Source organism: Eptesicus fuscus, chromosome 12 (assembly GCF_027574615.1).
Source record: "Eptesicus fuscus isolate TK198812 chromosome 12, DD_ASM_mEF_20220401, whole genome shotgun sequence".
NCBI classification, from domain to species: domain Eukaryota; kingdom Metazoa; phylum Chordata; class Mammalia; order Chiroptera; family Vespertilionidae; genus Eptesicus; species Eptesicus fuscus.
In genome coordinates, this window is record NC_072484.1 from 2,708,479 (window position 1) to 2,725,193 (window position 16,715).

The 16,715-nt window shown below is 50.4% G+C and overlaps 1 protein-coding gene across 1 annotated transcript in view; it reads right to left on the minus strand.

Moving 5' to 3' along the window:
* Positions 1 to 8,909, minus strand: part of CDH26 (cadherin 26) — a 50,578-nt gene extending 41,669 nt beyond the window's left edge. The window contains exons 1-3 of the mRNA XM_054724236.1: positions 8,812 to 8,909; positions 2,819 to 2,904; positions 1,549 to 1,657 (exon numbers count right to left, since the gene is read on the minus strand). Of these exons, the coding sequence (XP_054580211.1) occupies positions 1,549 to 1,657; positions 2,819 to 2,904; positions 8,812 to 8,877 (261 nt within the window). The 5' untranslated portion in view covers positions 8,878 to 8,909. The remainder of the gene's footprint in view (positions 1 to 1,548; positions 1,658 to 2,818; positions 2,905 to 8,811) is intronic.
* Between the last annotated feature and the right edge of the window lie 7,806 nt (positions 8,910 to 16,715).

Below are 16,715 nucleotides of genomic sequence, written 5' to 3' on the forward strand. Positions count from 1 at the left end.
AAAAAATTAAGAAAAACAATGAGCATAAACCACTTTGCATGTCATTTACCAAGGCCGAGACTCAGAGGCATCGGCGAAGAGCCACACACAGCAAAGGTGCAAGAACAAGGAACAAGGTGACTGTTAACTGTGAGAAGTCACAAGCAGCATCAATGTGCAGCCACATGGAAAGAATCATGTGACCTGGATGCCCATGCTCCTCCCCAGGTATGGGCGTGGCCCATGGTGAAGCAGAAGCTGCGTGCAGAGTGTGACCATTCTGCTAACACAGATTCCTGTGGTGAAACTGTAGAGAAGTGTCTGAAAACATGCATACCCATTCGTGGATGCCGGCTGTCCGACCAGGGAAAGACAAGTCATAGCCACACAGCTGACATTTAGAAGAGAGCAGAGTGAGCCCGCGCACTGCAAGCCTCACCCATCCTGACCTACTTCTTCTCAGAACAGCCCTTAACGGAGGCAAGTCATTGACCCTGTAGTACTCTGAGGAAACAACGAGGGTTTCTAATAGAGGGAGCACGCGGTACGTCTGGGACATGCGCTCCGACCCCTGGGAGTTTACACTTTTAACCACTGGGCCTTGAAAACTTCCCATAGGTTTATCATAGTAGGCAGATGCTGTTTTTATAAACATTGTGAAAATGAGTTACTCTCAATTTTTTTCTAGGAATCAGGCAGAGGGGACTCAAGCACTCTGTGTAACTCAGAAGCCCATCACGGCCAGGAGGCGGTGGAATACACGCCCGGGCCATGTGTAAGAATTCTGGCATTCTGACAGCACTGTATGTCTTCTTTGGTGCCTCAGTTGATCCTCAACTTCAGAGTGGGAGACAGTAGGGAGTGGTGGGGACTGTGGCATTCTGGATACCTCAAGCCCCATCTCATTGTTGCCATGTGAAAATGGCTCCACGTGGTCAGGTTTTACGGTTTTTAAAAAGCCTCTAGAAAACAGAACTTCTAATACAGTCTCCCTATGTTTTCTAATGTTTTCACTGTGCTAAAATAACAACAAAAAACTTACTATCGTAATTGTTTTTCAGTGCGCAGTTCAGTGCTGTTAAGTGCATTCATGTCACTGTGCCGCCGTCAGCACCATCATCTCCAGAACATTTTCATCTTGCAAAAGTGACACTGTCCCGATTAAACACTCTCCCGAGATGCCCTCCCACACCCCTGGCACCCACGGTTCTACTTTCCTTTTTTTATTTTAATCTCACTTTTACCCCCACCCCCCAGCTTCTGGTAACCACAATCTCCTTGTTTTTAAATAATGAATTTTTAAAAAAGACTCCACATGGGTTAAATAAAGCAGGTCTGCAGGCTAGAATTAACCAGCCCATTGACATATGTGACCCTCACTTTCTCGGCGACCTTCCGTGGAGAAGTCACCACTCAGGCAGAGGCAGGCATGGGGAGCACAGCCCAGGGTCTCTCCGAGCACCACCCCCGGCCTCATGGCCACCTGGCTGCCACAGCTTCATCCTCCCGCCCGGGCCCCGCTTCATCCAGGCCGTCGGGGCCTTTCCCGAGGAGGAGCAGCTGCCTTACCTCTCCAACTAACTTGGGAAAGGGTCCGGGATCTTCCTCCTGCAGCTCCAAGGTGGTGACAACCCATCTCCTCTTGCTTCGCCGCAGAGGCCGGTGGCTCTCCCCCTGGAGACGCAGTGACAGTGCTTAGGGCAAGGCAGTGATGCGGTCAGGCGCTGGCAGTCCCTCCACGCATCCTTTCTCATCCTCACAACAGCCTCGGAGGCTTAGAAATGAAACGCGCCTGTTCTCTTACCAACCTCGGGGCCCTTCCTAAACTGCGAGGCACGGCCACCAGTGCCCCCAGGGTCCATGCGGTCATTTTAGGGGCCACAGAGACAGAGCCTGGGAGACCACTGCCTGTCGTGTGCCTAGCCCTGGCCTGTGGCAGACCAAACAGAATGAACGAGAAGGGTGCTCCGCTCTGTCTGAAATCACTGAGGCGGAAGCCTCCATCCAGGGCTACCTCTCTCTCTACTGATCCCCCTGGTAACCCAGACAGAGAGAGCAAGACGTAGGCACAGCATTAGGGTCAGAGACTTGTCAGGCAAGAGAATACAAGTAGAATTTAACACTGCGGTCTTGTTTGTATTACCTATATATTTTACAGTTACTGCCTACTTGTGACAAGTGAGCCTAGTTTATCGCCACGTTAATCTTTATGCAGAAAAATGTACTTTTCTAAAAGCCTCACTCAAGGATATTTTTCCATTGCTTTTAGAGTGGAAGGGGAAGGGGAGTGAGAAGGAGAGAGAGAAACATTGATGTGGGAGAGACACATCGACTGGTGGCCTCCCAATGTGCCCCTACCAGGCCAGGGATCCAGCTTGCAACCGAGGTACATACATGCCCTTGACCAGGAATTGAACCTGGGCCAAAACACTCTAACCACTGTGCAAAATTGTCCAGGGCCAGAGAAAAGTACTTAAAAAAGAAAGAAAGAAAGAAAGACCTCATTAGAAAGTGAGTTGATCACAAGAACAAGAGGAAGGACATGACCCTGAGGTGGCCTGAGCACCGGTCTGCAGCCCTGTGTGCCACACCATGCTGGGAATATCAGTCCCCTCTGTGTAAATGCCACAGAGAAGATGGCGTGGATCGCCTGACCTCTGATGTTCACCACTTGCTCATATTCTAATTAGACATCAAGGCCCCATCTGCGACCCTTGGGCAGTCCCTCTGATTCTGAAAGCCCACACTGAGTTACGAACTCATTTCTGCCAACCAAACAGCACATGGGTATGAGCAGCGCAAACCACGCTACCTCCCAGGCCAGGGGAGCCTGGTGGGGTTGGTAACGGCGCTGACTTCCAGGCCCACCTGTGTTTGTTTAGCCAGGTCCACGGTTTCTTGTCGGAGGCTGTTGATGAGGCTGACCTTAGAAATGAAAATGACATTGATTAGCAGGGGACATGCTTACTAGAATCAGGTCAGGTAGAAAGGCAAATCATGAAGAATTGGGGGGTGGGGGGAGAGAGAGAACTGATTTTAGTTGATAAATATAATTTCTTGTTCATGACATCTCAATTTATAATTACCACTTTCCTTATGTAATTACAGGAGAACTGACCAAAGACTTCTGCCCTCGTGTCACCAATGATGGGGACATGTAAGCCATGAAATGAACAAAGGGGTCACACTGTCTGCTGAGGCCAAGCACAGATGCACTGACGTGCACATGTGTGTGATACACCAAGTGTTAATGGGTGGTGGGATTCCCAGGGGCTTCTTTCTGGTTTTTTTCGTTTGTTTGTTTTTCTCTCTTTTTCCCCCCTTATTTTTGGACTTTATCTTACAATCTATACTAATAAAAGGGTAATATGCTAATTAGACCAGACATCTTCCGGACAAAGCCACAGTGGCAGAGGCTGAGGCAGAGGTGGTTAGGGATGATCAGGCCTGCAGGGGAGAGCAGTTATGGGGCGAACAGGCTGCCAAGGGAGCAGTTAAGGGGGTGATCAGGCCAGCAAGGGAGGGCAGTTAGGGGAGATCAGGCCAGCAGGGGGGAGCAGTTAGGGGGTGATCAATTCAGGAGGGGGGAGCAGTTAGGGGGCAATCAGGTCAGTGGGAGGGGTAATTAGGGGGCAATCAGGCCAGCAAGAGGGGGCAGTTAGGTGGCAATCAGGCCGGCAAGGGGGGGAGGGGGCAGTTAGGGGTGATTAGGCCGGCAGAGAAGCAGTTAGGGGGCGATCAGAATGGCAGGCAGAGGCGGTTAGGGGCGATCAGGCAGGCAAACAGAGCAGGTAGGAGCCAGAGGTCCCGGATTGCAAGAGGGATGGATTGGAGAGGGTGCAGGCAGGGCTGAGGGACACATCCCCACCACCCCTCCTCCCCCGTGGATGAATTTTGTGCACTGGGCTTCAAGTCCTATATTATAAAAGGCTAATATGCAAATCGACTGAACAGCGGAATGACCAGTCAATATGACACGCACTAACCCCCAGGGGGCAGATGCTCAATGCAGGAGCTGCCCCCTGGTGGTCAGTGTGCTTCCACAGGGGAGCACCACTCAGCCAGAAGCCGGGGTCATGGCTGGCCAGTGTAGCAGCAGTGGTGGGAGCCTCTCCCGCCTCTGTGACAGTGCTAAGGATGTCCGACTGTCGGCTTAGGCCTGCTCCCCAGGAAGAGTGGGCCTAAGCCATCAGTTGGACATCCCCCAAGGGCTCTTGGACTGTGAAAGGGTGCAGGCCAGGCTGGGGGACCTCCCCCAAGTGCACAAATTTTGTTCACCGGGCCTCCAGTCTATAATAATAAAAGCGTAATATGCTAATTAGACTGGGCATCCTTCTGGATGACCTTCAGGATGAAACCGGGGCTGCAAGGGAAACCCAGGTCCTGGGTGCCAGAGGAAAGCTGGTGCCGGCAGCCTGGGGGAAGGAAGGCCTGCTCTTGCACGAATTTCATGCATCGGGCCTCTAGTAATCAATAAAATAATAGAACTTGGTACTTTGTGTTTACACTAGAGGCCCAGTGCATGACAATTCATGCACTGGAGGGGGCTTCCCTCTGCCTGGCCTGCCCCCTCTCACAGTCTAGGAGCCCTCAGGGGCGGAAGGCAACCAGACAATCAGGGGAAGGCAATGCTCCATCACACCTCTGCTGCTGCCACTGCCGGCAGTGCAAACCTCAGCCGGCCCTGGTTACCTGAGCCTTGGGCAGCTCTGGACAGCTAGGCAGCCACCATCCAAGGCTTGCCTGCACCTCAGGCCGGCCCTGGGTGGCTGGGGGACTGAAGGGACTGGGGGACTTCAGAGGCAGGTGTGCAGAGCCACCGGGCCAACGTGGGGTCAGGCCTTGCCGTGTGCCTGCCACCCCAGCAGGGCTGAGGGGACTGGGCACCGCCATCTTGTGGCTGTGGACGCCGCCATCTTTGAGGGCAGGGCAGTCAATTAGCATATTCCCTCTTTAGTAGATAGGATTTGTTAGATAGGATAATGATTTACATTGAGGATTATGTATTATCCATCCCCTCAAGAAAAACACATGTATATAGTAAAACTATTGAAAATGAAAGACATCTCTGCTGTGTCTGTCAAAACCAACACTAAATGTATGTTTGTGTGTGTGTGTGTGTATGCATGTGGGAGGTGTGCATGTGTGAGTGTGTGTGCATTGTGTGTGTGTGTGTATAATCATGTGTGTGCCTGTATGTGTGTGCCTGTGTGTGCCTGTGTGTATGTGTATGTCTGCATGTGTGTGCTGACACCTCTAGTTCCAGATCACCCATTTTCACTGCTGTATAGCAGTTCCCTAATGAACATGGGAGAGTCATTTATCTGTTCTCCTGGACATTTAGGTTATTTCCAGTTGTTGTTATTACCAAAACACAGCCTTGGCAACAAACATCCACATCCTCTGGAGCAGCCGTTTCCAAAGGATCACCCACCGGCTCTTCTCAGAGTCCTCAGGCCAACCACTCAGACGCTACTGGGTGCTTGTGAACTGTACCGCATGATGTTGGCACTGAGGGCACCAGGGCGCATCTGTGGAAACCGCGGAGCCGCAGCCCCAGGGAAGGCAAAGGCCCAGACTCTGCTAGCTGTCGTGAACTCTTCAGGAAAGAGACAGAGCGATAGAAAAGAATTCCAGTGTCGAAGAATAAAGCCATTGGTGCATTCACGGAATTATTGAAATCCCTAGAGAAACAACTGAGCTGGGAAATGATAATTTATTGCATTGCAGCTCTGGAGTGGACGTCTTATAAGCACCCCATGGCAGATGAGAAGTTTGCACAAAGCAGGACTCTGCCCGTGAGCATAGGCTGTGTTGGGGGGGAAGCAGGGTGATGGTTAGTGTGGCTGACGAGGCCACTGTGTCTGTGGAACAGCAGCTTACTTGACAGAATGAGAGGCTGTGGCTGTTCAGGTGGGTGTCTGGTAGGCAGGGAGCAGACTGAGCCCGTCACTAAAGAATAACAACGGGCAGTGTCACGTTGCTAATAATAAAAAGTAAGCTTCCAAGGAAAAAAATAGGATTTTGGAAAACATGTGTCTGCTACTATGAACTTGACAGCTTGCCTGATACTTAGCAGTTTTTCTGATATATCCATTAAGACATTAATAAATGTGATTTTTAATTGATTTGAGGCAGAGAGAGGCAGGGAGAGAGAGAGAAACATCGCTTTGTTGTTCCACTTATTTATTCATTCACTGGTTGCATCTTGTATGTGCCCTGACCAGGGACTGAACCCAACACCTGGCATATCAGGATGACACTCTAAGCAACTGAGCTACCTGGCCAGGGCAACGAGTGAGTTTTTAACCTTGTGGAATGTAATATGTCCACCTTTGGAAGAACTGCCTGATTCAGTAACCAAGAGTTTCCTAGCGATGGACACATCATGTTCCAAAACCCTGCCAGGGCAGTCATCCAGAGCTAAGAGGCCACTGGTGTCCCTGTCACAGTCAGTGCATTCAGATGCGTTCATGTCCACATTGCAAGCAAGGGTAAAGAAACCACTGCTGCTGGCCCGTGCGGCTCAGTGCGTTGGGCATCATCCTGTGCACCTAGAGGTCACAGTTTGAATCATGGTCAGGGCATGTGCCCGGGGTTGGGTTGCAGGTGTGCAGGCGGCAGCTGATGGATGTTTCTCTCTCATCAATGTTTCTCTCCCTCTCTCTTTCTCTGTTTTTCTCTCTCTAAAGATCAATTAAAAAAAAAAAAAGAAAAAAAACACACAAAACTTGTCAAGTTCAAGGCTAGTAAACATTCCTCCCTTTGTAGGTACATATCTGAGTGAGCCAGGATTTCTTCACGTGCTCTCCCCCAGCCACGTTTCCCGAGGCCAAACGCAAAATCAGGAGAGCCCCGTCATCTGCTCCTAAGCCGGACACTCAAGAGCTTTGCGAAAATATGAAACAGTGCCACTCCTCAAACCAAATGGAATGTTTAAAAATGGGGTTGTTTTTCATAAAATATGTGATTTATATTGACTTGCAATCAGTTTACCTTTTTTTTTTTTTTTAATAAACTGAGAAGTGTGTTTACAATTCTCCGGTGAGTACTGGCCGCACAGGCAGAAGCCCTCGGTTTTGTTCTCAGGAGCGTCCTGAGTGCAACGCAGACCTGACGGAGAGCCACAGCTGCGGCCCTCGCTTCCTGCCGGAGCCACAGGACCAGGCTGTGGGGCTTCCTGGAAAAATGGGGCTTCCAGGGAACACGGCAGCTCTCTGCAGAGTGGGTCCCAGTTCCAGATTTGGAGATCAGAGGGGGCAGTGGAAAGCAATGGTGACAGAGCTCTGTTTCGGCAAGAGCACTCACAACTCGCGGTGGCAAAAAGCGACCAAGAGAACTCTCCCAACGCCACAACGGCAGCTTGTGCCAAACAAGGGAGCCCTTTCAAGTCCAGTTCCCCTGGAGGGTGAGTGCCAGAGAGGGGGTTCTCCCGTTTTGTTTATGGTTACATCTCAGTGCTTCCAGAGCGAGTATCCAATAAGCAGTTGCAGCGTGGATACAGAATCAACATCGCCAGCCGTGCCCGGTGGCTAGGAAAACAGAGATGGAGACATACAGGCTCGGCGGCCGAGCCAGCACTGGGCTGGCCCTTCTGTGCATTTCCTCGTTCCCTCCCGCAACCTCAGGTCAGGCAAATTCTGATAACATCTTCCTTTTCAAGGGGAAGAAGATGAGGCTGAACAGGGTTACATTCAAACCCTCCCTGATGCCTGGGCCAGACCCCATATCAGCTCATAATGGGGCTGGCATTGGGAGTTTTACGGATCCCTGGAATAGTCTAATCTAGGCCAAGGTGAGGACCAAGGTCAAGTAATTAATCCAGTTCTGCAGCCTGACCTGGATAAGCCAGGGAAGGACAGGGAGCAACCCAGTCCAGCCCCACAATCTTTGCCCCTGGTGACTGCGTGGCTGCCCGCCCTCCGTCGGTTTTTAAGGGAGAACTCAGCAGCAGTAGCCTCGTAACTCTTCCTCCCTCTACAGAAAGCAGAGTGAGCAAGTCACCCTCGGCAGGCCTGTGCAGTGCTAACCCACCCACTAGGTACAAACAGAACAGCCGTGCTTGCCGAGTTCATTCCACCATTTGTATTCCACCATTTGTATTTATGTTCATTTGAGCAGTAGTAATGGCGGTGGGGAGGGGATTGACCTCCACTCCCCTTGGTTTGCTCAAATTGTTACACTCAAACAAGAGACAACAGGCCCAAAATGGAGTCACTTGTGCTCAGTCCTACATCACCAAATGAAGGCTCAAACCGTAATACCTGTAATACTGACTGACAACCCTCTCCCAGGAGTGGACCCTACACGCTGGTCAGCACCCTGAGGCCAGCTGCCTGACGGAACCCTGGCCCCTAGAGGAAGCTGCCTTGCCTCAGTCAGCCCTTTGCCAGCCTAAGTCCCCTGCTGCTCCTCGGCCTGTAACAGTCCTTCCTTACGCTCAGCTCCTGGAGCTCCTGTCTACAAGATGGGTGCTGCCTGGTCCAGCAATTGCTCCATGAAGCCAGTAAGATCTTTAAAATGTGCCCATTCGACTTTTGTTCTTTAACAACCTACACAGTTGAGATTGTCTCCGTCTCCAGTAAAGCGTGACCAGAAGCATCGTTGGAAACGTTTGTGTTGATATAAATGTAAATGAAGTGGTGTGTACAGTATAACCCAGTTTTGAATGGAGTCCCCTTAGCCTGGCTCACCATCCTTCAAACAGATCGTGACCTGAGCCTGGCTAGATCTCTGCAGCCCGCTCCTGCCCGCCTCGCCAGCGCACACCCAGGCTGGTCCCTGACCCAGCACGGAGATCATCGCAGGTGCCTGGGGCCCCAGCCAGCTCACCTGTAGCAGCAGCAGCGACAGCAGCAGCTTGAGGAGCAGCAGGGGGGCAGGGGCCCTGGAGCTCATGGCAGCAGGGGATGCCGAGACGCCTGATACTGAGCCTGCTGGTGGTAGCAAGTGCTCCTGGGCTGTGGTCTCACCCAGCCAGGTCTGGTCCTCCCAGCAGAGCCTTCTCCCCAGTCACTGGGTCACTTGGTCCCAGCCACTCTCTCATCTCAGTCATCTCAGCCCTGCCCTCCTGGTCCCTGGCCACTCTTGTTGTATCAGGGTGGGGCTGGCTGAGCCTTGACCTCATAAGCAACGAGCAGACTTCCTAGGAAGGGTGTGGAAGATGAAATTGCCATAGTCACAGGCCACAGGCCAACACCGATGGGACCTGCCTGGGAATGAGGACTTGGTCAGAGAAACTGAAACCAGCATCTCAGGGAATGTGGGGCTTTGTTTCTTAGTTGGTGTTAAGTTTCCAAGTCCAATGCCCCACAATTGACCTCTTTCCCGTAGCAGGATATTTTAAAGACTAATTCCTATGGCCCCTCTCCTTTGTAACAAAAGAACTAGAAAAGAGCTTCAAGAAAGAATAACTTTATTCAGAGGAGAAGAAAAACAGAAAGGACAAGAGGAGAGAGAGAGAGAGAGAGAGAGAGAGAGAGAGAATTTTTCTTTCCTGAAGCACTAAGCAGCTTCATCCTAACCATGTCTCAGGGCTCTGGGGTTTACATGCATTTTCTACCGAAATCTTTTTTAAGCTTAGAAGGATATGCCTTTCGGAGTTTGAGATTAAAGAGTGAGGAAGAGAGATGGGAAAGAGACTCCCTGTGGGAGGGCCTCTGTACCAGCCGGAGCTCTTGCATCTTGCATTGGAATTCTGGGAAACAGGAGAGTTGGGGATTCTACTGCATTGCTATTTAAGTTTGCAGTGGCCAAGCTTGAAACAAAATCTGAGATCCATTCACCCTGATTATCTTAGCATATTTCCCTGTTATCACATTGCCTCATTTAAAATAGCAAACAGTTCTTTAGCAGGTGAAGCAGGAAGTAAATTCTCCTACTTATACATCCTTGCCTCTGAGGTGCTGCCAAACACTGCAATTTGAATAGGTTATTATCTTAGTCCAAATCAATAGCTTATTATGTTTTTAAACTTCTTTGTTGATTAAGGTATTACATATGTGTCCTTATTCCCCCCCCCCATTACCCCCACACACACACTCATGCATGCCCTCACCCCGCTGGGGTCTGTGTCCATTGGTTAGGCTTATATGCATGCATACAAGTCCTTTGGTTGATCTCTCCTCCTTACCCCCATCCTCCCCTACCTTTCCTCTGAGGTTTGACGGTCTGATCTATGCTTCTCTGCCTCTGGATCTGTTTTTCTTCATCAGTTTATGTTGTTCGTTATATTCCATAAATGAGTGAGATCATGTGATATTTATCTTCCTCTGACTGGCTTATTTCACTTAGCATAATGCTCTCCAGGTCCATCCATGCTGTTGCAAATGGTAAGAACTTCTTTTTTATAGCAGCGTAGTATTCCATTGTGTAGATGTACCACAGTTTTTTAATCCACTCATCTGTTGATGGGCACTTAGGCTGTTTCCAAATCTTAGCTATGGTGAATTGTGCTAAGGGGTGCATATATCCTTTCTAATTGATGTTTCTAGTTTCTTGGGATATATTCCTAGAAGTGGGATCACTGGGTCAAATGGGAGTTCCATTTTTAGTTTTTTGAGGAAACTCCATACTGTTCTCCATAGTGGCTGCACCAGTCTGCATTCCCACCAGCAGTGCACGAGGGTTCCTTTTTCTCCGAATCCTCACCAGCACTTGTTGTTTGTTGATTTTTTGATGATAGCCATTCTGACAGGTGTGAGATGGTATCGAATTGTCATTTTGATTTGCATCTCCAAGATGATAAGTGACTTTGAGCATGTTTTCTGTGTCTCTTGGCCTTCCTTCTTTTTTTTTTAAATATATTTTATTGATTTTTTACAGATAGAGAGTTAGAAACATGATGAGAGAGAAACATTCAGCTGCCTCTTGCACACCCCCAACTGGGGATGTGCCTGCAACCAAGGTATATGGCCTTGACTGGAATCAACCTGGGACCATTGAGTCCGCAGGCCAATGCTCTGAGCCAAACCGGTTTCGGCTGTCTCTTGGCCTTCCTTCTGTCTTCTTTCAAAAAGTATCTATTTAGGTCCGTTGCCCATTTTTTGATTGGGTTGTTTATCTTCCTTTTGTTAAGTTGTATAAGTTCCCTGTAAATGTTGGAGATTAAACCCTTATCGGTGATAACATTGGCAAATATGTTCACCCATGCAGTGGGCTTTCTTGTTGTTTTGTTGATGGTTTCTTTTGCTGTGCAAAAGCTTTTATTTTGATGTAGTCCCATTTGTTTATTTTCTCTTTAGTTTTCATTGCCCTAGGAGCAGTATTGGTGAAGAAATTGCTTCAGCATGTGTCTGAGATTTTGCTGACTGTGGATTCCTCTAGTATTTTTATGGTTTCCCGTCTTATGTTTAAGTCCTTTATCCATTTTGAGTTTATTTTTGTGTATGGTGTAAGTTGGTGGTCTAGTTTCATTTTTTTTGCATGTATCTGTCCAATTTTCCCAACACCATTTATTGAAGAGACTGTCTTGACTCCATTGTATGTTCATGCCTCCTTTGTCGAATATTAATTGAATAATGAACTTACAGAAAGAGAGACTAAAAAAGCAATCCCATTTACCATCGCACCAAAAAAAAATTAAGATACCTAGGAATAAACTTAACTAAGGAGGTAAAAGACCAATATGCGGAAAACTACAGGACACTGAAAAAAAGAGATAGAGGAATACATAAACAGATGGAAGAACATACCGTGTTCATGGATTGGTAGGATCAACATCATCAAAATGTCCATACTACCCAAAGCAATCTATAGATTCTATGCATTCACCATTAAAATACCAACGGCATATTTCACAGACCTAGAATGAACTTTCCAAAAATTCATCTGGAATAAAAAAAGACCCTGAATAGCTGCAGCAATCCTGAGAAAGAAGAACAAAGTTGGAGGGATCACAATACCAGATATCGAGCTGTATTACAAAGCCACTGTTCTCAAAACTGCCTGGTACTGGCACAAGAACAGACATATAGATCAATGGAATAGATTAGAGAACCCAGAAATCGACCCAAGCCACTATGCTTAATTAATAGCTTATTACTGAAAAGAGTAACCAATGCTATTTTAAGGCCTGTGAATATTCCCTATGCATAAAGAGAAACAGATGAATAATTACTGAATTTATGACCTTCTGCTTATTTTTAAAGTGGATATTTTTATTCCATGGTAGTTTATTAGAAAATTTAATTGAGAATCACCGATTCAGAATGTATAGATCAGGCAAGCTAAGCCATGTTGAATGTGTGCAGCGGGGGTGAGGGAGAATACAAACACGGATTGGAACGATGATGAGGATGATAATATTGAGCAAGACTGTGTGTTAACTCCAGAGATGGGGGCACTGGGGAATGCTAGGGAAGGATTCAACTTTACATTTGCTAGAAGTGGAAGGAAATTGGTATATTAAAAACAACCAAGACCGGCCGGTGTGGCTCAGTGCTTGAGCATCGATCTATGAACCAGGAGGTCAGGGTTCAATTCTCAGTCAGGGCACATGCCCAGGTTGCAGGTTCAATCCCCAGTGTGTGGCATGCAGGAGGCAGCCAATCAATGATTCTCTCATATCATTGATGTTACTATCTCTCTTTCTCTCTCCCTTCCTCTCTGAAATCAATAAAAATTTTAAAAATAATAATTTTAAAAAACACACCAAATCGCCCTGACCTGTTTTTCTCAGTGGTTAGCGCGTCGGCCCACAGACTGAAGGGTCCCTGGGTTTGATTCTGGTCAAGGGCAATTACCTGGGTTGCAGGCTCGATTCCCAGCCCAGGTCGGGCGTGTGCGGGAGGCAGCCAATCAATGTGTCCCTCTCACATTGATGTTTCTCTCTCTCTGTCTCTCCCTCTCTTTTCCACTCTCTCTAAAGATCAATGGAAAAAGATCCTCGGGTGAGGATTAACAACAAAAATAACAAACAAAAAGCCCCACCAAATTTTCAACATCCTCAAACAGCTAAAAATAACTGAGCAGGAAGCAGTTTCCCATAAGCATCCCTTCTCGGTTAGGCTGTGACCCCCTCCGCTGGTGACTCTGGGCTTCCCCCGCCCCACGTCTCAGGTGAGAGTGAACTGGAGGAGGTCAAGGTTCCCTTTCTATCCTGAGCACCTGGGATTCCAGTGAAGCTGCCTCCGGTTCGGTCCGCAGAGGTGCAGTAGTGCACTGCGGCCACCAGGTGGCGGCGCCCGGCTCGGTGAGCTGATGGTGGAGCCGGCTGCTGGTAGGAAGCCGTCCAGACTCGCATTCCCGGCTTGGGTGGCGAGGGGTGCCCAGCCGACCGCAAGTTCTCTGTGTTTTTTTATGATGGTAAACGTGTCGGGCTGAGAAAGGGTGAGTTTTGTCCTGAATTAACCAAGGTTCTCCCAAACAGCAGGGACTCGCTGACTATTTTTCACGGTTGTTAGTCAACACAACGGGAACAGGTTCATTTGCCATCTTTCCAGGGGGAAACATGTTTCCTGGAAGGTAGGGGCCTTAGAATGAAGAAGCATTAAAGTCACGGCATCCTAAAAAGAAACACACCAGACTCCTCAGGACTCCCCAAAATATGGCAGCAGGATCCTGTGCCCCAAACCTGCATGGAGCCCGGAGTCCCGCCGCCCTGCTCCCACCGCCACCTGGGGCAGGGCCTGGAGGGCAGGGGGCGCTGCCTCCTGGCAGCAAGGGCTGGTCCCCCCTCCCCCCCGCACTGGGGACACGTGGCAGCTCTCCCCATGGGGGAGAGCCCTGCGCCTGGACGGGAACCTCGAGGGAAGCCCCGGTAAGAACGGGGCGCAGCGAGGCTGCGGACCTGCCGCCTGGCTGAAGGCGGGGGTGGCGGGGGGGCGGGGGCGGTGGGACCCCAGGCAGGATGACGGGGAAGATGACAGGATGGCCTGGCGAGGAGACACCATTCTCGTGGGTCTCACCTACACGTCAAAGAAGAACATCCAGGAGAAAATCGCGGCTTGCGCCTTCTCTGCCTGGGAGGGCGCGGGGCGCTGCGGGGCGGGGGGCGCTAGCGGGGCCTCTGGGGGCGCTGCGGGGGATGGCAGAGGGCACGGGTGCTGGGAGGGGGCGGGACTGAGGGGGGCCTGCGGGGGCGGGAAGTCCAGGTCCAAATTTGGGCGCCTGTGTCCCACGTGATTGCCACAGTGGCCTCCTCAGAGTGGCCTGTTACAGGGGCAAAGACTTCCCTCTCTTTTCTTTCTCCTTCCTTCCTTCCTTCCTTCCTTCCTTCCTTCCTTCCTTCCTTCCTTCCTTCCTTTCCTTCTCCCCTCCCCTCCCCTCCCCTCCTTTTCTCCTTTCTTTCTTTCTTTCTTTCTTTCTTTCTTTCTTTCTTTCTTTCTTTCTCTCTCTCTCTCTCTCTCTCTCTCTCTCTCTCTCTCTTTCTTTCTTTCTTTCTTTCTTTCTTTCTTTCTTTTTCTTCCTTTCTTCCTTCTCTTCCCTTCCCCTTCCTTTCCTTCCCTCCCAACCCTCTCCTCCCCTCTCCCTTTCCTCCCCTTGGCTTCCCCGCCCCTATCTTCCCTTCCCCTTCCCTATCTTCCCTCCCCTTGCTTTCCCCTCCCTATCTTCCCTTCCTTCCCTTCTTTCCTTCCTTCCTTCCTTCCTTCCTTCCTTCCTTCCTTCCTTCCTTCCTTCCTTCCTTCCCTCCTTCCTTCCTCGTGGCCCCTCAAGGAAGGGAGCCAGGGAAGGAGCAGGGGTGTCCTGGTGGCTCAGCCACGCCCTCCCTGTGGGGGTGCAGGGCACAGCAGGGGCGGCTGAGCCCTCTCACCCTGACCTAGGACCAGGGACAGCGGCCTGGGAGGAAGGGGGAAGTGATTTAAATTGGGCTGACAGGATAGTTTAACCAGGATGGTTTCCCTGGCAGAAGGAAAGGCCTGGGAACCGCCGATGGGGCAGAGGGTGGGAGTGCCTGGTGGAAACCCAAGTTAGGAAAATTAAATGGCTCATGGTCAGACCTCCCCTGGGTGGAGACCTCCCATGTATGTCTACTGAAAACTCATCTCCCAAATACAGCAGGTCCTCGGTTACCTCGGAGATCCGTTCCTACAGCACGACTAACGCGATTTTCGCTGTAAGTCGGAACCCACCTACATAAGCACCTACGTCACTCACATGGAGCACACACACAGCAGTAATGAAGTGATACAGTAAAAAAAAATTAAAAGAAAGATAACAATGCCTGACCTTTACTTGTGGTAAATAAATTTTAAAAAAAAACATAAAGTACATATGTACAAATGTCAAAATGACAGAATTTTTTTTTATAAATACTTTAAGTGGGAGATGGCGACATAACCACGAAACAAGGTACGTCAAGTCCGACATAACCCGAGGACTGTCTGTAACCCTGAAGTCAGGTCCCCAGACTTCATAGCCACAAGAGTGAGGGGTCATTGTGAGAAATGAGCAAAGGAAGAGAAACGGGGGGGGGGGGGCAGGGGGGGCTGTGCCAGCTGGAGGAGGGAGGTGGGGCCACAAGTGGCCCTGCCACACCAGGGGAGGCCCTGAGGGACCAGAGGTGGGTGGGTGGGCAGACGGACAGACAGGCCGAGATAGCCAGCATGTGGATACCCACCATGCAATTCTTTCAACTCCTCTGCATGTTTGAAACGTTTTATAACAAACTAGTGGCCCAGTGCATGAAATTCATGCACAGAGGAGGGAAATTCCTCAGCCCGGCCTGCACCCTCTCCAATCTGGGGCCCCTCAAAGGATGTCCTACTGCCGGTTTACAGGGATCGGACCTAAACCAGCAGTTGGACATCCCTCTCGCAACCCGGGACTGCTGGCTCCTAACCACTCACCTGCCTGCCTGCCTACATGATTGCCCCTAACCACTCTGCCTGCCGGCCTGCTCGCCCCCAACTGGCCCCCGCCACAAGCCTGCTTGCCCCCAAATGCCCTCCCACTAGCCTGATCACCCCCAACTGGCCCCCCTTTCAGTGTGCTCGCCCCCAACTGCCTCCCCTGCCACCTTCCCTCCCCACTGGCCTGCTTGCCCCCAACTGCCCCCCTGCTGGCCTCCTCACTCCAAACTGCCCCCCCCCCGCTGTCCTGATCACCTCCAACTGACCCCCACTGATGGCCTGCTTGCCCCCAACTGGCCCCTCTGCTGGTCTGCTTACCCCCAATGGCCCCGCCCCCCACCAGCCTGATCACCCACCAGCCTGATCACTGCCTTCCTCTCTTGGCCTCTAACCACCTCTACCTCAGCCCCGCCACCATGGCTTTGTCCAGAAGAACATCCGGAAGGTCTCCTGGAAGGTCTCCCAGTCTAATTAGAATATTACCCTTTTATTAGTATAGATAGAGGCCTGGTGCAAGGGTGGGGGCTGGCTGGTTTGCCCTGAAGGGTGTCCTGGATCAAGGTGGGGGTTTCCTTGGGGTGTGGGGCGGCCTGGGCGAGGGGCCTGTGGTGGTTTGCACGCCGGCCACTGCCCCCTGGCGACCCAAGCTCCCAGCCCCTCCTTTTTTTCTTTGTTTTTTTCAGCACCTCCTTGAGCGGAGGCCAGGGCTGGCTGGAAGCAGGTATCTGGGATTTGTTTATCTTCTATAATTGAAACTTTGTAGCCTTGAGCAGAGGCCAGGGCGGGCAGGAAGCTTGGCTTCCTCCATCACTGGGGGCAACCCGAGCCTCCTGCTCACTCCAGCTCTGTGGCCGCCGCCATCTTGGTTGAGTTAATTTGCATACTCGCTCCTGATTGGCTGGTGGTCATGGCTTGTGTTCATAGTGGAGATATGGTCAATTTGCA